The sequence below is a fragment of the Mustela erminea genome, chromosome 9 (genome assembly GCF_009829155.1).
Source record: "Mustela erminea isolate mMusErm1 chromosome 9, mMusErm1.Pri, whole genome shotgun sequence".
Taxonomy (NCBI): Eukaryota; Metazoa; Chordata; class Mammalia; order Carnivora; family Mustelidae; genus Mustela; species Mustela erminea.
The window spans coordinates 26617003-26638906 of NC_045622.1; the positions used below are offsets into that span (position 1 = coordinate 26617003).

At 50.3% G+C, this 21904-nt stretch overlaps 1 protein-coding gene across 8 annotated transcripts in view; it reads left to right on the forward strand.

Moving 5' to 3' along the window:
* The window catches only part of NTM (neurotrimin), a 939904-nt gene that overhangs the window by 292418 nt on the left and 625582 nt on the right, over window positions 1–21904 (forward strand). Inside the window, exon 1 of one of the 8 annotated variants that reach the window (XM_032356558.1) lies at window positions 2233–2453. The exons of 3 other annotated variants lie outside the window; for them this stretch is intronic. In XM_032356558.1, the coding sequence (XP_032212449.1) occupies window positions 2255–2453 (199 nt within the window). In that variant the 5' untranslated portion in view covers window positions 2233–2254. Of the gene's footprint in view, window positions 1–2232; window positions 2454–21904 lie in introns of those variants that run through there. 4 more of the 8 variants (XM_032356559.1, XM_032356560.1, XM_032356561.1 and 1 more) reach the window with 4 other exon arrangements.

Genomic DNA, 21904 nt, shown 5'->3' on the forward strand with positions numbered 1-21904 from the left:
CCGTCTCCTTGCATTTACACTCATTCAGTGCTATTATTACCGCCTTTCTCTAGCTCTGATGAGGCTGGTGTTAGCTCAGTGTCACAGAACCAACTGCATTGTTCCCATTCACTGTTACAAGAATATGGCCATTGTTATTACCAAGCCTGCCTTCCCTGTCTGGTAACTGTCGCGCTGCCTCTCCGGAACAAATGACAAAGAAGTCCTTCCCCTGGGGATGTAGATTACTGGGCACCTCACCTCACTCCAGCTCCAAAATGGACACCCACAGCAGGCTCATATGTGGAGAGCTCTGAATTGGGGATCAAAATGTGGGCCTCCGAGTTAGTGGTTGTTTGGTCTTAAATTCTTCCCTTGCAACTGAATCATCACACAGTTCACTCACTCGATGCTAGAAGAGAAAACTCCCCAGCATGCGGGGCATGTAAAGAAAAATTTTGAAAAGTACCGTTTTCTGCATTTGCCCCTCCATATTAAGAGTCTCATTTTTTTCAAATATTTAACCGTGGGAGCAGACTTCAGCTCTCACCTACCAACCCCACTTCCTGCTCCCAGATGGACCTCCAGATACCCCAATCTCACATCCACTTCAGTTCTTGTATGAGGCTAACAGAGTCATTTATCTTTTCTGTTTAAACCCTTGGGGTGTTTCTGTTTAGCAAGACAGCGCTTTCAGGAAGCTGCGCTGTTTTATTAAGTGTATTAAACTGCAGAGCCACTCGTCTGGTGGCCACAGTGTGTCGACCGCTTGTCTTGGCTTTATCCCAATATATCAGGGGTGGTTTTCCCAAAACATTTTTAAATTTTTATTACCGACTATGATTTGATTTCACTGATGTTATTATTGAAATTAATTTGTGTCTCGCAAAGCCTAAACCACAGAGTAGACCTTTGCCAAAGGCATCGTGATAATGTTTTTCAAAGGTGGCCATGTGAATACATACTTATTGAGTGCCTACTAAGGGCCACATAGCTTGGCAACTTATTCCTTCTATTTTTCATTGCAGCCCCAGAGGGGAGATTGTATTATGTCATTTTAAGAGATGAAGGCACTGAGGCCTGGAGAGGCTGAGTGGCTCACTCAAGTTCTCACAGCTGCCAAACCCTGGAGGACACAGAATTCACACCTAGCTCGGCTCCGGGGCCAGGCCTCTGCTCACGCTCCATTCAGGGTCTTGATTCAGTGAGTGGGATGCTGGCTGGCATTGTAGCTGTGGTTTTATGTGTCCTTTCCTATGAAGGTGACTCAAAATTTGAAACAGGGGGTACATAGTCTGGGCCCCTAAAGAGAACAGCCTTGTCCTTAGAGGGGAGGAAAGGCTCCGATCTCCATTTGGCTCACCTGAGGAGCTGCGCTCTGCCGCCCAGATTTAGTCCGCGAGGATCTTTGAGGGCTTGGATATTTAGAGCAGGGGCAGGGGGGTGTGGGAAGCTCAGAGACAGAGATTTGGTCTATTGATCTGAATCTCAGAAACTTGACCAAGCTGGTTTGTGATCACCGTGTCTGAGAGGACTCACACTTAGCCCAATTTTGAAAAAGAACCTTGACTTTCTCCTCTGGAGAGTTTGCGTTTTGACAGGAGGCCATCAGCAGACTCAGAGATCTATTTTGGCTTTAAAATATGTGAATTTATGGAAGAGGAACTGAAAGAGAAGAGCTCTGTGAACAGGAGAGCGTTTTGGGATACTGAAGCGCCAATTGGTGCGGAAGGAAGGGGGGGTTTTCTGTACGATCCCATAAAGCAAAACCAAGAGCAGTGCGCCTAAATTATTGGGGAACAATCAGTTCAAAATAAAATAAATGTAAAGGTCTGAAATGCCCAAAGAAGTAATAGGCTACCGTGGTGATTTTCTGGCACTGTGTGTGTGTGTGTGTGTGTGAACAAGCGTGCACACGTGTGTGCATACAGGGGAAGGGGTGACTAGAAGGTGGATTTAATCAGATGACCTTTACAAATTCCATATTTTCTGGACTTCCGTATTTAAATGTTTAAGATGGGCCTTCAGGCACCACACTAGTTATCAGAGATGTATTTGCTCAAGAAATTTGCCTGGTGCACTCTTTTCCTTTTAGTTTCCAACCTTCCAAACAGTAACAAGAACAGCATATTGAGGAGCTCTCCCCCGTAGTTGCCGGGCAGCTTCTCAGAACAAGGCATCTCCTGACATAACCACGACGATGATCAAACTCAGGAAATCGGACACAGATATAATGCTATTTTCTAGTCCACGCTCTGCATTCAAGCTTCGCTAGATGGACAAAGACTGTCCCTTCTCGCGGTTTCCCCCAAACGCTGACCCCGCCCACTTCGCTCCGCTCGGCGTCATGTTCCTTTTCCTCCTTTCATCTGCCACAGTGCCTGAGCCTGACATTTTTGAAGACCACAGACAGACTGGCATACTGGGTGCTTTTCAAATGCTGCTCAAATCACCAGCGGAGAGTTCCAAGTCTGGTACGTAATATCTAATGAGTGTTATTAGCGGAACGGAAAGGCATCCGTGAACTGGAGGGCCCGCCTGGTTAGCTTGACTTACGTTAAAGACAGCAGGTGCCAGGGGCAGACGCCCCAGGTTTGAACTCTGTTCTGCTATCTGAATTTGTGCAAGCCACCCACCTCCTGTTAACCTCTGCTCCCTCCTCTCTGAAGTGAGGGCTTCCCGGGGCAGTAATAATTAAGTGGCACATTGTAGGTAAAAGTGCTTAGTAAACTCCAGCGAAGTGCTAGACCAATGCACTGTCTTATAATTTATTATTTATGTCCTGGCAAGGCAGTCTGGAGTGAGAAGAGCACAGTGCAACGGACATGTCTGTAAAATGCGACAGAGGAACAGAAGAGCGGGTGGTGGGGGTGGGATTGTCGATGGGCGGTTGGACGCGGATTTCCCATTTTTCTGGGGGGTTAAGTGGAGCCTCTTCTCGGCGCATAGCTGCGAAGGCTCTCGCACTAGTAATGACCACAGCTCACTGTGTGCCTACCCAGGGACAGATGGTTTGCTGAGAGAAGCCCAAATTCTCATAGGAATCCTGAAAGGTGTTCTGATCTCTAGGCTAAGAGGCAGAGCTGCGGAAAGATTATTCTATTCAAAGTCACAGAGAGGAAATGGTGGAATCAAGAAGCCAATTTCCAATACCTGCAGAGGCATTGCTGTGCATGCGGGCATACGTGTGTGTGTCTGTGTGTGTGTGTGTGCATGGTAACTGTGTTCCCACCAGTCTGGCCAATGCTTCTTTGGTGGCACAGTGACATGGAGACATGTGACACAGAGCTTGTCAGCAAGCCCTACTCTAAAGGAAGGGGTTTATTTGATTTTGGAAATTATCAACCTTAGTTCTTCATTGATATGCAGATATATGCTAATAAGCTCTGGTTCCACAAGTCTCTTGATGACCTTCTGAGTTCCATTTATTTGCTGACTTTGTAAGGATGTGAGTCTGGAACGTTGTCTAAGGCATCCGTGAGTGTGGTACTTTCTGGGACACCTGGAATGAGCTTCCTCTCTCCCTTCTCTTGCCTGGAGTCAGACCAGGACTCAGGGGACAGCAAAAACTCAGGTGCTCTGGGTCACGGCAAGACTGAGGTTCCGGACGTCTTTCTGTGGTGCACGCCTTAGGCCCTCCCCGGTTGTCCCCGTGCTGGTTTCCACAAAGCTGACACTCCATCAGCGTTTATGGAATCACCAAACCTTAAACGTGCGGCTATCGGGCAATACAGTTGGCCAGCAGACTGTCTGATGTTTGCCAGGGGGGCCGTCAGCCTTCAGGCTCTGCTCACCCTTAAGTCGTGTTGCCGATTCGGGCACACACTGATATCCCCATCCTCATCCCCAGTTCCTGCTCTAGCTCACACCGAGGCCAGGAAGGACAGGGTCTCTGAGTCTTGTAGGAGCATGGCCCAGGAAGAGGAAACAACGTGAACCACACACTCTTCCCCTCTCTCCTTCCTACCCCACCCTTAACCCATGTTTGTGCCGTAAAGACTTAGCCAGAAGCTTACTCGGTTCCAGATATTTTACTGTCCAGATGCCTCTTCAGATCAGAGTTCTTCAAAGACTTTGCGCTCTTCCTCATCTCCATCTCTTTTTATCAAGAACCCTCAAATCCCTGTTCTTTTTCCAGTTTGGGGGAGGGATTGCTATTGGCTCTGTCTGCTTTCGGTTACTGACCTTTCGTCTCTGACCTCCGGTCCTCCCTTGAAACAGAAGGGCTGTGGGCTTTCCAGGGCTGGGCGTGCACCCACGGAGATGGAGCGCGTTCCCAAGGCCCCTAAGAACACCTTCTCCAAATGTGTCCCTGTCTTCGGGAGCACAGCTTCCTGTGACATCCTTTTATTATAGTTACTGCAGCTGTCATGTTACATAATTGCTTTTAAAATAGGATATATCCCATTGTTGGAGAAAGTGCTCAAGAACAGCCGCTCTCCCTCTCCACCATCTCCTTGTGTGCGCTGCACCCGCTCGTGGTCTGGATGCCGCGAAGAGCGCGGCTGTGGACTCCACGAAGCTGCTCCCAAATGAGAGTGACTCCATCCCCCAAGTTCTTCCATCCGCTCCCTCTTGCTTTAGGACACCTTCTCTCTGGGCTCTTCCTGCATCCCCTCATTTATTTTTTGGTCCAGATGGCCCCTCATGCTTGGAAGAAATTTCATGCTTGACAGAAGGAATGAGCAATGGGGATGGGTGTCCACAAGACTGTAGTTCAAACTCAAGATCAAATCCAGCGAAGGGTTTACATCTCGCCTACTGATTCCAATGGGTTTTAGTGGCTTTCTGGAATAGTAGGTTGAAAAGGATTCTGAAGCCAACTCTGGACTCAACAAGAAAGAAGTCCGTGATTGATTGGCAACGCCTGTCACAGGAGTGTGAAGAGAAGCGCTGGGCTTTAGCGGTCCGGAAGCAGATGTCTGTACCTCTGGTACCTCTGAGTACGTTACTCCTTTTGCTATTTGTAGCCAACCTTTCCCATTGCTTTTTGACATCTTCTGGGGCCGTTAGTTCCCCCTCTAAGGTCCTAAGAAATATAAAATGTTTCAGTATCATCATCACTTGCAACTTCTTAGGAACCCAAAATCTTCACTGACTTCACGATTCTATGTTTCTATGACTCCACTGAGTCTCTACAGAGAGTCTCAGTAATCTGTGGAATGTGTGGTCAGCCCCCCATGTCACCCTGATGCAGACTCACCCCTAAGGACCACTGTGTAACGAGGGGGTAAATGGCAAAGTTTAGTCCTGGTTTTTTACTAACTCCTTTCTCTGCTTTAACAAAGTCACGGAAAGGTGAGTCTACTGGTTTAGGATTCTCTGGATGAAGCATCTTGAGAGGTCCTATATATTTTATAGCAATATTCAGCGGCAGATTTTATCGAGCTTCAGTAAATCCCTCCTGGACGGGGGGAGGATGAAGCTGCCTGGGTGACAGCGTGATGTGAACCCAGACGAAGACATTCCCAGAGCGCCTGACCCTCCATCCTTCTGTGGTATTTACGTCCCTGTCGGGACCCCCACATAGCCTTGCCTTCCCTCTCCCTGGGCAGCGCAGGCTCGTGGAACTGGCATTTCAGACTGCACTGGAAGGAATCAGAGAAATACATACTTGGGCTATTAGAGGGAAATGAGCATACTTAACATTTGTGTGGATATGTGGGGGGGGGCATGCCTGTATGTGTGTGCGTGTTTTCCCTCCTTGCACACTACAACCATAGAACCAAGGGAAATGGCATGTAAGGAGGTTGAGCTCTCCCATCCTTCCCAACTCAGGGGATAAATCTGGAAAGAGATCATCAGGGCCCAGACCCCAGCCCTGGAGGCAGAACCTCCACACGAATGGACACCTGTTACTTGGTTTCACGGGCAGTGGCCATGTCTCACGGCTGAGACATGTTTTTGGTCATGAGGAACGGAGGGCTAAGTTCCGCGTGCCATCAACAGCTTCCTGATTTCAAATCTTCCCCCTGTCAGCTACTGAGAGATGGATGCATTACCATCGGCGTGCTCTAGCTCTGAGTAGCCTCCGTTTTCTCATCTGGAAAATGGGGGTAATACCTGTCTCCAAAAGTAATCGAAAGGACTTCTCTAAGAATCTATAGGTCCTTTGAGCTCTGCCTCTCAGGGCATTCTGCAAGCACTGTGGAGAAACAGCCCAGAAGTGTCTTCCAGAGTCCCCTTGCTTTCTTCACTGTGCAGCAGCTGGCTCTCCCTCCCTACTCCGGGCCGTAGGAAGGGCCGAGAGCCAGAGAGCAAGGACACTATCTTCTCTGCCTGCCGTGCTCAGACTGTGCCCCCTGGTGGCGACTCCAGATGCTGCAGGCCCTTAGCCTTGCAGGTCTGGAGAAGGGAGGGCCCGCCTCCCACCTCGTCCTGATGCCCAGACTCAGGAGATCAGGGCCTTGCTTCTCCCTCCACTTTGAGAGCCCCTCTACTCCAACGCGCTTTCAGTATCTACGAGAAAGTTCGCGAACTTCATTCATTTTCTGGCAGCTTATGTGAAATTGGCTATCTCTTCCGTCAGAAGTGTTTCCCGTTTCTTCATTCCCTTCCTCTCTGGGATTTGGCTACTTCCGGCTCCTGGCAGCCCCACACCTACGCTGTCGGTGCAGAAAGACTGTACTCACAGCTCACTCTGTGCTTTTTACCTGTCAGCCAGGCCTGCCCCGCACGGTAGAATACACTTAGAAAAGGCACGTAAGCGACACGGATACCCCAACCCCTGCTCCCCCTGCTTTCTCTCTCCCTCTCTCTCTCCCACACGCACAGGGACACAAGTTCACAGAGCTTTCCAGAAATTCTGCTAGTGTAAATAACTCCTACACTCGTCTGCTCAGCTCTTCTACCTCATTATAACCAAACTTTCGCTCACAAAGTACAACTTCCCTTCCTTCCCGCTAAACCCAACCAGAAGGTCTGCAGGCTTCGTTCCTAATCAAAAGAAGATGCCAACGTGCGCACAAGAGCTGCACTGCTCCCTGGGCTCCAGGAGCTCCCCGACTTCATCTCCCACTTCTTTGCTCCTCTGAAGTAAGCCAGGAAAGGCACCCCGGACGTGTGTGTCACCTAAGATGCGTTGACAGGTTATTTTGTGTTCTGGGCATGGTGCAGGGTGTAGAGGGAGGAAGTGATGTGACCCCTGCCCTCCAGCACTGGTAGATAATCTCCCTCCCAGGAAGCGATGAAAAACAGCCTGAGGAGGTACATGTCTTCTGGGCAAAGACCAGGTGGAAGTGCGTGAGAGGTGCTGATGGGGTCAGTGACACACATTCTCGTATGGTGAGCTTCCTGGTGTTGCGGGGATATGCCCAAGGTGTCAGAGTGTTCCTCTACAGGTTTGTAGCCTACCTGCCCTGGGGTCCAGCTGGAACATGAATCAGTAAATAATGTCACTGTCAGTATGGAGAGACATGGCTGAGCTCTTAGGGGAAGTGGGAAGATCCCAAGGCAAACAGTATTTACATTTTGGGGGGTCACAGAGAGATGGTCACAGAAAAGGTAGCTTGATCTTCGTGGGAAGGTCCTGGAGGCAAAAACATCTGGATTCTCCATTGTCATCAAAACTGATGGTTCCCAGGCCACCTTTTCTCCTGGATCTTCCCAATCCCAGTGCCAAGTTCCTGGGAAAGAAAGGGTTCACTGGGAACGTGGGGTGTTTAGAAGGGTCACTGATATAGGGCAGGTCACGGTGAATGGAGTTCCTTGTAACTGAACAGATTGCCTCTTGTCTTGGAGTTCAACAGAACTGGGTTCTAGACGGTTCTACCAGCTGGCTGTGCGACCTGGTGTTCGAGTTAACTGAACCTCACCCTCTTCCTGTTTGCCATCAGTTAAACTTGGCTACTCATCTCTGGCTTTGGTCTTGAGAAGGGAGGGAGCCGTGTAGGGGCGTCGACCACAGGCCCAGCATAGAAAGCGGCAGTGGACGCTCATCATGATGATGAGCATGATGTGAGGAAAGTGGTCATCTCTGACCACACCAGCCTTTCCAGACAGGTTCCCAGAGGATCGTTCTGGCTGGGTGACCAGTGACAACCCAGGATCACAGCCCAGCCCTACTCCCCACTTAGAAACTGCAGGAAGATGGTGCTCCCCATTCTATGAGGAAAGATGCAGCCTGATGGTTGCTGCATAAGAAAATTTCTCCCCACAGCCTCAGAGTACTAGGCAGCATGTCCTCACCATGCCCGCACCAGCCTGGGCCACAGCATCCAACACACCAAGAGGGAGCAGGAGGGTGGACATGGTCTCCCACCCACAAGACCCTGTACAGGCCCGGCTCCTGTCCTTGGGCACCTGCACTAGCTTTCTGTATGCAGGGTGTTTGTTCAACATTAGTCCTGACGACAGACAACTGGGCCCAGCTCAGGTTGGGGCTCTGAGGCCTTCCCACTTCTGTCTCTTGCTCCTGTCTCCTGCCTCTCCACCATACCTCCCAGGAGCCTGTGTGTCCCCACATCCTGGGTTCCCAGAGCCAGGGAGAAATCCGGAGGCAGAGGTTTGAAGCCAGCCCAAATGATGGCCTACGAGAGTTAACGGGTCGTGTCTCTCTCTGAGACTCAGTGACTGTGCCCGGCTATGCAGGAGGGAAAAGAGATTTTGAGGTGGGAAAGAGGGGCATGGGCCTGGGCCGTGGGGAAACTCCAGAGGGAGTTTCAGAGGGTTATTGTGCTCCCCGTGAGGACCAACAAGAAATATGATGTCTGCAGAATTCTGGCTGAGACCAGAGGGAGGATCAGTTTTGTGCTGCTCAGGGACCAGAACCAGGGCCATCTAGATAGAAAGCTTGACTCAAAAGAGAGCTTTCTAGAAGCTATAATGTAAGAGGTAAACTTTTCTCTGATGCCTCATATAGATGTCTCATTTAGTTTTCACCACCTCCCCGTGAGGAGGGATTTATAATGGCTGTTTTAGAGCAGAGGAAGCAGAAGCTGGACATCTGTGTAACCTGACAAGCTCCCCCAGCTGGAGAAGGACTAGGACTGTCTAGTCCAACTCAGTCCCTCTTCCTGGAATACTTATGCTCAAGCTGGAGCCCACAGCCAACATCCAGAGGAGATAGCTAGGTATTGAATGTATAGCTGGGCTGGCAGCCTGTAGCTCCTGGATTTCCCAGGACCAGCCACATTATATTTGGGCTGTTACCAGTTGGTATGTCTCTAATCTCATTTCTTATCTTCCTCCATCCATTCCACTGCAACCGTGTTTGTCTCCTGGCTGTTCCTCTCACACACCAAGCACACCCTGGCCTCAGGACATTTGCACTTGCTCTCCTTGTACTTGCAATGGCCACATATGGAGTGGACTGTTTTCATCACTTCTCTCAGGTGTCTCGCCAACCGCCACCTTCTCAGAAATGCATCCCAATTACACTACATAGTTGAAAAACTGCTGTACCATGCTTTTTCTTTACGTTGACTGACCATTTTTTCCTAGCTTTAGATTTCTTATAGTCTAACACCTGAAATATTATCTATTTTACTTGATTTATTTAGTTTTAAGGTCTCCCTACTAGAATTAAAGTTCCATCTGATCAGAGACGTTGCTCACATCTCTGTCCACCGTGTCTAGAACACTGGCGCGAGGGAGGCTCTTAATAAGTCAATGTTTGGTATCTAGTCATGGTAACTCAAGGGATTCTTTTCCAACTCGGAGGTCCCATACTATTGTACTGTGTAGATGTTTACAAAGAGGTCTGGGCTGAGCCCTGCCCCCAGGGGTTTTGTTATCACGAGGGAGAGGGCAGGAGTACATATACGTATCAAATATCCAGGGCCCAGGGAGAGACTCCAGCAAGAGAGAGCCACAGGCAGAAGGACGGTGGGCCCCACACTTTCTGAGGGGGCAACTGAGAGCAGGCCCGGCCAGGGGACTTGCTTCAGGATTGCTTGATTCCGAGACCTCGCTCTTTACCTCTAATGGCTGGGCCCCACCTGATGCCATAGTGAGGCTGGCTAAGAGGCACCGATGAGAATGAACTAATTTCCTTTGATTTCCTTTGATGTTTTCAAAGGCAGAAAATAATTTCTGTCCTCTTATGAGAACCACTTAGCTGTAGGCTGGGGTTGGGTGCTGTTCCATCTGTGGGGATGCTAATTAGAAGCAATTATACCCCAGCCTAACCTGCCAGGGCGGGTGCACCTCAGCAAAGCAGCCAGAGCTCCAGGGTGGTGGCCAGAGGGCTGTGGGGGTGGGTTGGTGGGCGACCAAGCTGAGGAGGGGGAGGGAACCCTGGATCCGGACACTCCCTATTTGCAGGCCAGCGCAGGACAGATGGGGCCTCCGTCTCCATGAGCCCCTCCTTCGTGTGTGACCTCCTGGTTCCCGCACAGTGACAAACAGTTTGACTAATCTGATGTTCTAGGAGAGGGTCACAAGTGTCAGACTACATGAAACAAGAGAGAATGTGAAATACGGTAGTTAATAAGGCTGAACCCCTGACGTGCTGGGAGCAAGGTGTCCAAACCCTCTTGCAGGGTCCCCTCCTGCTGTACTTGTTTGAATGAGATGTTTCTGTCCGCAGAGATGTCTGCCCCTTCTGCCTGGGGCTGATCCGCCACTCAGTGACCCTAATGAGGAGTAAAAGGAGGACAAGCATTCACCTCTCACTGTGACCTGGACCTTCAGTCTTCTCAGTGGTCTCTGTTCCCAAACCCCTCACCAGGCTGCTCACAGGGGGAAGGGGCTCTGTCAATGTCCAGCCCGGAGTCACCACTATCTGTCTTCCCTGTCTCCTGAGAGTGATCACAGGACCAGGGCGGCGGGACTCACTGGAATTAATGCTCCACAATCCCTTGAAAGCCTGGCCTGGGCACTGCAGTTAGGGGACTGGGGGACGGGGTATGAGGGCACAGAGATAAATGGCTGAGGAACCTTCTCAAGGAGCCAAACAACTGAGCCAAAGTGTTACCAGGGAGAGAGGGACGGAGGGCCTCTGGGAGGAGGGGGCTCCCTGAGTTGGGCGGTGGGAGGGGTGGTGAGCTGGCCTCTCCTGGCCTCTGCTATTGATCGTTGGGTAGTTCCCAGCTCACCCTGTGTCCTCCCACCCCACACACATCCCCTGGTGCAGAATGCACTCTAGCAAAGCAATCAAGTGAATGTATTTTTAAAAGAAAACTCATTTACCAAGCAGGCCTCTGGAGCAGTTGATGGAATAGCCTTCCTCTGGATGGAAATAGTGGTGTAATGGCCTCCCCGGGGCTATTATTGCGCTGACATTACAGCAGGCTAATAAACCCCAAAGGGGTAGGACGTGCACTGGCAGCCAGTTCGCACATCTGGATAGGGGAGCCTGCAGATGCAGGGCTGGCTGTGGTGCCTGCAGCTCTAGAGGATGGCCACGAGAGGGCACTCCTGTGCTCCTGCAGCCGCCTGAACAGCCTGTCTCCCCTGCTAATAGGGCGTTGAACTGGGGAGGGCTCTTCCTGGCCGACTCTGTACAGGGTAAGCGAAGTCATCTGCCCTGCTCTCTCTCTCTGTGCCCCTAGCTGAATTTCCTAAAATGGTTTGCAAGCCCACACAGGGAGGGCTGGAAGGAGGGTAGGTAACTCACATCATTAAATTGGAAACCTTCATGTTAATGATTATCCTAAAAGCCCATGGAAAACGCTTTTGAATCACATCAGAATGTGATTGAATGTATCATTTCTCTTTAGGGGAAGCCTGTGAGTTGAGTTCCAAAACCCCAGGAACAATTATAGTCTCCGGCTCCTCCTTTCCACCTGCTTCTCTTGGGAGGGGACGTATGGTATAAAGTGGGCGTGGCTGGGGTGGAATACCCATCCTCGCCCACCTTCTGTCCCGCCCCCCGCCGGGGGGCCCTCTTACAGCCGGCACGGCGTCCTGATTGCCTACCTTTGTGTCCTCAGTATGTAGCCCATAGCATGTGTGTGCAATTCATGTTTGTGCTGAACCTGATACTGCGTTTCCTGAGGTGGTCGTGCAGTTTGTGCAGAAGGTCCCAGCTACCCCCTGAATAGGACAAGCAAATTGCCCATCCTGAGGCTAGGCAACATGACATCATCTGGGACCAAAAAAGATGGCCATCTGTGTCACAGACTCATCTGAGGAGGACTCACTCTATCTCAAAGGCCTGCAAACCCCAGTACTTCTTACTTTAGGATTCCCAAACCACTCATGAACACTGGAAGGCACATTTTATTTATTTAGTTGGGCTTTTTAAGAATGTATTTAGTTCTAATTTTATGTGAGGCACCTGTCCGTAAGACCAAATGCTGGCATATACATTGGACATTTGTTAAGGGAAATCCCTGGCAATCCAGGTGTCCAAGGAAGGAAGGAACACAGCAGGCAGCCGTCTGACCCTGAGCCAGCCTTTCTTCTTGAGAGAGCTGAGACTTTCTCTTCTGCCATAGCTTGTGGCTCTGCAGAGGTTCGAGGGAGAGCCTCAAACCAGAGGTGGGGGGGAACACAGGGAGCAGGGGGGCTGTCCTGGCGCTGCTTCAGCCTCCCTGGTGGGGCATTCAGATACCCAGTAACTCTGACCGGATGGCAGAATGGGAAAAGGAGCAGGTGGGTGTGAATTTATGCCCCTGCAGATCCCAGCCCAGGACAGTAACTCTTTTCTTTAACTTTCTGGCTCTTAAATCAAAGCCCAGCTCAGTCTCTAGGCCAGACTTAGGAGATTTATCTTGTGGAATTTTGTTGTTTTTAGCCTCATTCCCCTGAAAGTTCAGATTCTTTCTGAGGACAGGTGGAGTCCAAGTCCATGAGGAGGGGTTGGCCTGGTGGTGGTACCTTCCCGGGAGGGATGACGTTGGTCAAGGCCCCGAGTGAGGAGGGAATGGGGAGCCTCATCACAAGGAATACCTCAGCTGCCCATTTCTGCTCTGCTTTCCTCCAGGCAGCCAGCAGGCAGCAGGTTGGTGGCCTCGCCTGCCTGCATTTTGAGAAGCCCAGCTCAGAAAGCATTTTCTCTCCATTAGATACCATGCTTGTCTTCTTCCAGGACACTTGCCTATAATTCCATGATTCAGCCACTCTGCCTTTCTCTGGCCACTCATTTCTGCCTGTGAGAAAGAGATGAAGTGGGGAAGGAGGGAAATTACTACATCACCAGCATGCCATCCTCTTGTTTTCTTTCATATCACCAAAGATAACACAGCTAACTCCCTAAACATAGCTACTAGATACTGAGTACTGGTCCTCTGTGGGTGGTGTGCCAAGTGTTTTACTTACATTTCATCATTTCATTCCTTTCCTCACAACTATCCTAGGAAGTGGGTGCCATTATCACCCCCATTTCACAGATGAGGAGACGAAGGCACAGAGAAGTTGCGAGTTGTAACTGGTTACACATCTCACCTGGGGCAGAGCTAGGTCTTTCATCCAGCTGGTGCTTGCAACCAGTAGGCTGGGCTCTTGCATAAGCAGAAGCCACTAGAAACTTCCAAAAAAGGACTGACAGGTTGGAAAGATGCTTTCTGGCAAGATACCATGGTTCTCGCGTGTCCTCAGTACACTGGGAAGTGAAGGAAGACCACATTCTATTGCTTCCCAGTGATCCATTGAGAAAATGTACCTGAAACAGATATCCAGACACACCCAGAGCAGCTACAGGGAAACCAGCAAGGGTACGTGGATGCTGGGTTCGCCCTGCCCAGTCCCCCTCCCCTGCTCCTCAGCGTCCCCTCCCCCAGGCTTGGACTGAACTCCTCTGAGGGCTGGGACCAAGGTTTACATCCACCCTTCCTTTGGGCAGCTAGCGAGCTGCCCCAGACCACCGTTCCCACTATCACGACTGGCCAGCCCTTGAGAAAGACTGAGCAGTGAAAAGGAATTTGTGCTTTGACAGCAAATACCAATTATTATTAGTGATGTGTCTATTACCCAAGACAGGTATTTGCCTCAACAGGGTCGGCTCCCCGGTTTGCACAAGAGGAAATTCAACAGTACATTAACCTGGTGGTCTTGCGAGATGGAAGTCATGCTGCTCGAGCCCACGGTCAGGGGAACACTCTCCACACTCAGGACTTGAGGCCTCTCTCCCCTCACACACATCAGTCCCCAAGCCCACGTGTTTGTAGCACTGGCTACAGGAGCCCACGGGGCTGTCAAGGAGAAGCCTGATTTCCGGATGAAGGAAGAGGGAAAACCCAGCTGTGTGTGTAGCGAGGCCTTCCCCATACCCCTGGTCCAATTCACATATTCACGAACATTTCATCAGGAAGACAAACAAAACTGCCCAAATTCTGGAAAATCGAGGAGTAGGCATTCTCCCAGAGCCCGCACATGGTTGGTAGAGCATGTGTCTCCGTTCCTGAGGGCATGGACAGGGCATGCTAACATCTAGGCTGGACCCCCAAGGCCGGAAGCTCCAGAATAACACGTTTCACAAGCTGAAGGCAAAATTAAAAGCAGCCAATGAACTGCCTAATCGAGGTGGCAATGACCCTCCCCTTCCACCAATAAAAAAGAAAAATCAATCACATAGAAAGCAAAAATAATAGGTAATGCAATGAGAAACTCTTTTCCCAGGATAGATACACCTGGTCCAAGGAGCTGGAGATGAGGATGATGTTTAAAAACTGAGTTTTCAGGAGCAGATGCTGGTAAGGAGCTCTACCTGAAGGGGTTCTTTGGGGCCCAGCCTTCCTGGTCCAACCCACCGGACATCATCTGAATTTCTAGGATTTGTGTGTTCCCATGCCAACTCACCTGCTGGGGTGCCCAGAGCCTCTATAAGATGCAAGAGAGACAACTGAGGAGGCAAAGAGGCAGACCAGCTGCTGTGTGTCTCTTGCCTGCTCACAGATAGATGGCAGGGCTCTCCCACAGCCTGGCTGGGCCCAGATGAGACCCCCACACCTCAGGGCTAATGGGGATACCCGTGTCCTAACACATTATGAAATTGTCTGGGTTAACTGGCCACTCCTGTCCTTTGGCAAGAGCCCAGGGGACTGGCGGTGTTCTTCAATCCACCCCCTGGCCTGTGGGGTTGGGACTGAGGCTGTGAAGGGATGAAGGAAGGAAAGAGAAAGAAGCCGGTAAAACGTCTACCAAGTGGGGATGTGAGGGAAGCAGTGAGACGACTCCTTAAATGTTCTAGGGTGCTTAACAGGAGGGGCAAAAGGGACACGGAATCTGTCTTTGATGGAACCTAGTCAGAGAGAAGATGGCGCTTGATGGAAGAAACACTCCGATTGCCCCCCTGAAGAGGTCAGGGAGGGTCACAGGAGGTGGGTGCTAAGGAGAAGGCCTTTTGCTTTCTGGAAGGTGGTGCAAGCTTGGAGCTGAGGTGAAGGACTAAGAGGGGCCGAGGTGAGGCTGCGCGCCCCAGGACCCTCCTCACTGTCCCCACGGAGCTCTCCGTCTCTCCTCTCACGAACATCTGGCTCCTTCGGGAGCTTCACAGGCCGGGCATGGTTTCGGTGCCCCCGGCGCGCCCTATGCGCCCAGCTGTCTTCACCGGGCTGTGCCTCGTCGCCTCCTTCAGCGACAGGAGCGATTTTCCTTCCACCTGTCACCGTCACAGACGTAGCCCCTCTGCCAAGGGGCCGAGGCGTAAAAGGCCACCGCGCCCGGGCTGGATTCTCCCCGCCTGGGGGGAGCTCCCGGTGCCAAGCCGCGAAGCCTCCTGCTACTGCTCGGGGAGCTCCTCCACCCAGGGCGGAGGCGGCCTCTCAGGGGCTGCTCCTGGCCGGCAGCGTGTCCACAAGGAGCCCGTTCTCAGTGGAACTCAGGGCCCACCTAGCCCGGCCGTCAGATGGGCCGGTCCCCTCCAATCTGCGTCCCTCCCGGACTCTCTGTGGGGACACGTGTCCGCACCCGCCTCCCGTGGGACTCCATCTACCTTCCTTTGTCTGGAAGTCTTCCCCCGGCCCCCGCCTCTCACTGTCTTCTCTTTCTCCTCTTCCCTTTCCCTCCTTATGGTGAGCCCCCAGAGGGCAGGCAGTGTAAAGACCCCCCAAACCCCGGAGAGCCGGCACCTGCTCAGACCCAGCGGTGGGGGTGCGAAGCGCACGGCTGAGCGCACGCCCTACGCCACTAGGTGGCGCTCGTCGTGCTGGAGACGAAGGAAGCCGGAGCCCGCTGGGGCAGGGTGGGCCCCGTCACCAAACTTTCACTGTGTCGTAGGAGCTTTTCACACGCGCGCACGCACGCGTACACACACACACACACACACACACACACACACACACACACACACACACAGAGCGACTGTCCAACGTAGATAGCATGGACTTTTCAAACAAAGACAATGAAGATAAAGATACTTGCGCAACTTGTCTAACTCAATTTCTGCAACTGATGGCAGCCCGGGGAATGCCCTTGCTTCTGGTCAAGAAGGAGAGAAGGGCTGGGAGAACCCCCAGGCTGGGTAGGGGCTGGCGCGTGGGAGCTGTGAGCAAAAGCCTCAGACCCCTACGCAAATAGAATGTGAAGCAGGGGGAACGGAAGGAAGGAAGGAGGTGGGAGGTCACAGGATATTTTGCGCCCCTCGACACCATCTGCGGGTGTAGATCCGCAGATCTACACATCTACACATCTCTCTCCTCCTTCCTTGCTGGTGCTGGAGACCAGGTCTCCAAGGTGCCCCTCCCCTTGCTGACTCTGGGTGGTGCTAGGCGATGCTGGCCTCTGCCCCCTGCAGACCCTTTGAAGGCACAACGCTAGTTCCTCCTTAAAGAAACCAAGAGAGAAAGAGGGGAGAGACAGACAGAGAGAGATGGAGAATCTCCGTTTTGGCATCTGGGCCACGAAGTGGGGACACATGGAACTCTTAGCTGCACTGTAGATGTGGCATCAGAGCAGAAATTGCCTTCCCAAGCTTCATAAAGGAAGGCAGATGAATGCTGAGAGCAAGGCGGGAAGCTAAGGAACCAAATCACCCCTTGTCAGTGTTGCTCCCATAGAGTTAATACACTGAGAATAAAATCCTAGAAAAAGGGGGGTTAAAACAAAAACTTGATTAAGGCTTAGTGATTCCAGGAAGAAATCAAAGGGAAGAATGTCATTGAGCATTCGGGGTTAGTTTTAGAGGCTTCAGCCAAGCAATAGCATGGCAGGTCATTAAATGAATTTAGTTGAAATTCTGGGTTTTTATATAGTGGTTAATTAATCTAGGTAAGTATTTATAATAGTAATGGCAGAGGGACCATCCGCCAAGACAAATCATTGTAAAGGAAAGTCAGGTGAAGTCAGGGGATGGGTCAGGGAGAGGGTGTGGGTCCAGGGGCATAATCCCACAGGGCCTCACTCTGTTTTGAATGTCCCAAGTCAGGGCAGAGGAGGGTCTGGGGAACTGGGCGACAATCCCAGAGCTCAGGGGTCAACGGCCCTAGCCAGGGTGGTGGTGAGTGTGACAGAGGCTTATTCAGGGGGTTGCTTTCCTAATTCCGAGACATTTTGTCTCAGTGAGGGATGGGGAAAAAAAAAATCTCCTGCTGAAAAATGTCACCTTCAACCTGACACTGGAGCCCGAGCATTTACAAATCTGCCTGTCACCATGACAGCCTGACAGATAGCAACCTTAGCTGGGACTGAGTTAAATCGCCACTATAAGTCTTGCAAAAAGTTTGGCTCTTAAGATTTTTATCATCGAGACAGGTTAAGGGATGGGGGGGCACGGCTTCTGAACGGGAAAGAGAGCGAGGATCCATGCCCGCCTGCTTGGGAGCTCCCACAGCTGCGGGATTATCTATTACCTGAGGGGAGGTGACAGCAGAAAATTACCCAGCATCAGCCCCATCTGTTGCTGAGTACCGTTTATTTCACCTTCACTAATTCACTTGGTTTGTCATTTTTCCTTTGTCTCCATGTCATCCGCTAAACCCTACGTCTGTGTGCCCCAGTGCTCCTGGCCGGGCATTGCGGCTGCAGAAACAAAGCCTCCGGTAGCTTTTCAATGAACTGCAGTCACTCCTGAATCTCTCTCCCCTCTCTCTTCATTGTCATTTCCTCCATAATTGATTAGGAACTGGAGGCGGGAGAGGAGAGGCTGTGATTGCTTTTACAGCCTGGGTCTGCCGGCAAAGCACATTTCTGTGTTTGGCTTCGTCTCCTGGGACCTGCCTCTGTCAGGAAGAGGTGGCAGAGTATTAATAAGGGATAGCAGACTCATGTCACTGGGAGAGAGGTTGCAGAAACTAGGCTAAAGCCCTGGCTCTCCCATTATCTTTGGATGCTTGGCCATCAACCTCTTCCAGCCCAAGTTTTTTTTTTTTTTTTTTTTTTTCCTTTAATCTGAAATACAGATCTAATGCCTGCTCTCCTCCCACCTGCCGGGGTTGTTGTAAAGATTAAATGAGATAGTGTAAGTGGTGGGGAGCTCACTGTGCCTATTGAATGAGAAAATAAATTTAAGGCACTTCACGGTGTCTTGCATGTAATAAATGCTCCCTAACTACCATTATTAGTAGTATGCAAATGTAAGTAATTATGATTATTTGTCACCCTTGCAATATTCGCTATTCTTCTGGTTCCCAAGCTAGATAAAGTTGTGCATTCAAGATTCTTTAAGCAAGTTCCATGTGCCAGGCTCTGTATTCTATCCTGGGGCTAGGAAGATCTTTAAAACACAAGCGACAAATGTGGTGCTTAGGTCTGAGAGCACAAAGTTGATGGGAAGGCATGTCATGGAGTTGAGAACAGGGGGTGTAGGCATGCACCTAACTTGGAATGGAGGATTTGGGGAGCTGGAGAAGGTCCTGGTTGAGAAAGTAACATCTGCATTGGGGCTTAAAAGGGTTCCTGAGTTGCTTTGAGGGAAGGACATTCTAGTGGGAATTCCTGTCAGCAATACCCACAGGCAGGACAAGGAGCAGGAGCACACAGTAGCCCTGAAGTCAGGGGCTCCAGGTTTGAGACTGAATATGAGAACAAAGGAGATATAACAGAAGGAGCATATTTATTTCATGCCAAACATCATGAACTTTCCTGAAGGGCAGTGAAAACCCCTAAATGCTTTTAAACAAGGAGTGATGGGGGCATCTGGGTGGCTCAGTCGGTTAGGCTTCTGACTCTTGGTTTCAGCCCAGGTCATGATCTCAGGGTCGTGAGATTGAACCTCATGTCAACAGCTCCATGCTCAGCAGGAACCTTGAGATTTTCTCCCTCCCCCTTCCCTCCGTCCCTTGACCACGTCACTCCCCCCACCCCCCGCCACTGGTGCATGCTGTGTCTCACGCTAAATAAATAAATCAAATAAATCAAAATATTTAAAATATTTTAAAAATTTTAAAAAAGTAACATAAACAAAGAGTGAGGGGACCAGACTCTGAATTGGACGGGATATGAATGGAGCAGGAAGGTCAGCCAGGCTGACAGTATGAAGATCCAAAGCCTGCAAAGAAACTGCCTGCCTTAAGGAGGGAAGTGAAAACAAATAATGCATATGCACCACTGGATTCTCAGAGTTGAGGAGATGCTCCCCAGGGTAGGCAGCATTGGGGTCCGGAGTGTATGAAGGACAGGGAGAAGACCACCAGCAGGGAGTCCAAAAAAATCCATGGAGTTGCAAACTGCTGCCACCAGAGGGCAGTGTTAGAAGGGCTGAGATCAGGCAGTGCCTCCTCCAGGTTCAGACACAGGGAGGGCAGAGCAGGGAGCTGTCTGCTAGAGGAAATGCCAAATGTGTTGTCTGGGACATTTTCACCTTAAATTGTTCTGGGGCACGGTCAGGCCAAGGATTTAGTTTAAAAAAAAAATCAGTGATCCTACTGAGAAGATATGTGCTAGAATTGTCTGAGAAGCCACGGTACCCGTGGTACTGCGGGCACCCCTCTGGTTTCGTTTTTATTGTAGTATGGGTGCCCACGGGTCAGTCCCCCTGAGGTGATGTGAAAGATTGAATTGGGTTAGCCTCACGCCTTCCTAAAAGAATGATTTCGTATGTCTACATGTGTTTTCTTATACATCGTCTTATTGAATCCTTAGAGCAACCCTATAAGGCACATATTAACATTTTACAAATGCAATTCAGAGAAGGTACATGATTTGCCAGGAAATAAAGTAGGTCTTGATTCAAGGGCTCAGGCCCTTCCTGCTCTTTCACACCACAGCTTTTCATTCTCCTTTGTCCTTTGAAATGTGAGGTTTTCTACTTAACAGTTGGTAAGTCTGTGGATGGTACATTTGAGTAGCCTAATAGGCATATCCACCTTGACCTTGACGACCAAGGGGGGGCCTGTCCCAGATCAGGCTGAAGAATCCAAGATGTTTAACTGAGTTGTTTCCATGGATGTTTCCCACCTAATTCTTGGGGCAACCCAGTGAGTAGGATTATTATTCCCATTTCCACATGAGGAGATGGAGGTTCAGAGAGGTTACATGTGCCCAGGCAGCTCAGCTAGTAAGCAACAGAGGTCTGCACACCCCCACCACTGCTGCTCCCCTCTTGCCCTGGGATGGACAGAAGCCACAGTTTCTGAGCCCCCTCGGAGGGGAGGACTGAAGTTCATTAGGGAGGCTGGATTTGTGACCCATAAAGGTGCACATCAAATTAACATTCCAACAAACTAGTTTCCTAAGACAAAGTGTTGTTGGTATAGCAGCCCTGTGATACTCCGAAACCAAGGAGAAAGCTGGCCCCTTGAAGTGAGAGTGGCTAATTCTATTTGGGATAAAAAGAACTATCATCCTCAGAACAAACAGACAAATTTCCTCTGCAAAACTGAGTGTTGGGGTTGTGTTGGCTGCTCTCTGTCACTGTGAGGCATGAGAGAACAATGATAGAACACAGCACCGGACCCACCAAGCATGCGACCCCAGGACCCTGGGAGAGGGGAGTGGAATGTGAGCCCATGAAAACAAGCCTGCAGATGCAGCTAGAAGCAGCCTAAAAGCTCTGTGTAAAAGGCCTCATGTTTCTTGGGTGAAGACTGTCTGGGAGACACTGGTTAGATGCACAGTCTCTTACTAGGCTTTAAAGAGGATAACATTCCAATGGATGTGAACCCCCCAGTTGCCCCCCACACCCGGATCACACCACACAACTTTGGACTTCTACTTACATATGGATTTGGAATCTCTCCAGAATATAGTTTTATCTCTCCCTTCTTGTTCTCCTTTTTTCCCCCATGGAATTAGACTTCCAGGAAAGTGACCCTACCTGTTCCCTAACTTCTCAGAGCCTTCCTCCTCTTGTGATAAACAAGCTTGATCATATTCTCCCTGTCTGGTTACTGTGAGAATGGAAATAATGGGCATCTATGATAGCAGTTAGCTCCAGAGATAGTGCATATTAAAGCTAAATAAATACTGGGCTTCTCTCTTCCTTCTGCTTTGTGTGTCAAACCTGTGCTTGCATGCAGACACACACACAGGGCAAACCACAAACCTTGCCAATAAATCTATGCTAAGTCAGAGTTAACTTAGAAAATCAACACGGTGCAGAAGCTTTTAGAGGACTGACATTCCTCAGGTTATGGAAAACAATAATAATAAATCTTAAGGAATGTCACCTTGCCCCTGGCACTGAAGACAAGAACCTGAAAACGTTAGTGGAATAGCCTTGAGTGAGTGAAGAAAAGCAGCAGACAATCTGTGCGCAGCAGGGGAGATGGCGGGTGTTAGGGGGAGAGAGCTGGGGACGCAGCAGCTGGCCGCGTGGTTGTCAGACTCTGGATTTGTTCATTTCTCAGCTTTCATTTCAGGAGGAGGATACAGGGCAAAATGGCAGCAAATGTGGGAAACACACAGATCATAGTCTTTGGAATTTGGGAGTGAACTTGAAAATGGGGACACATCAGTCCTGAGCCATGGGGGCTGTCTTGCTCCTGTCTCTGAGTCACAGCTGGGGATGCTGGCCCTTCTGAGAGTTTGGCTGGCTTTGCCACAGCAGCCTCTTTGACAGTAGTTCATGTCGTTTTACATGTTGGCTGAATGATTTGGGTGCTTAGATCCTTGAGTAATTTTGGAGAATTTTTTACCTCCCATTATCGCTCCAAATATTATTGCT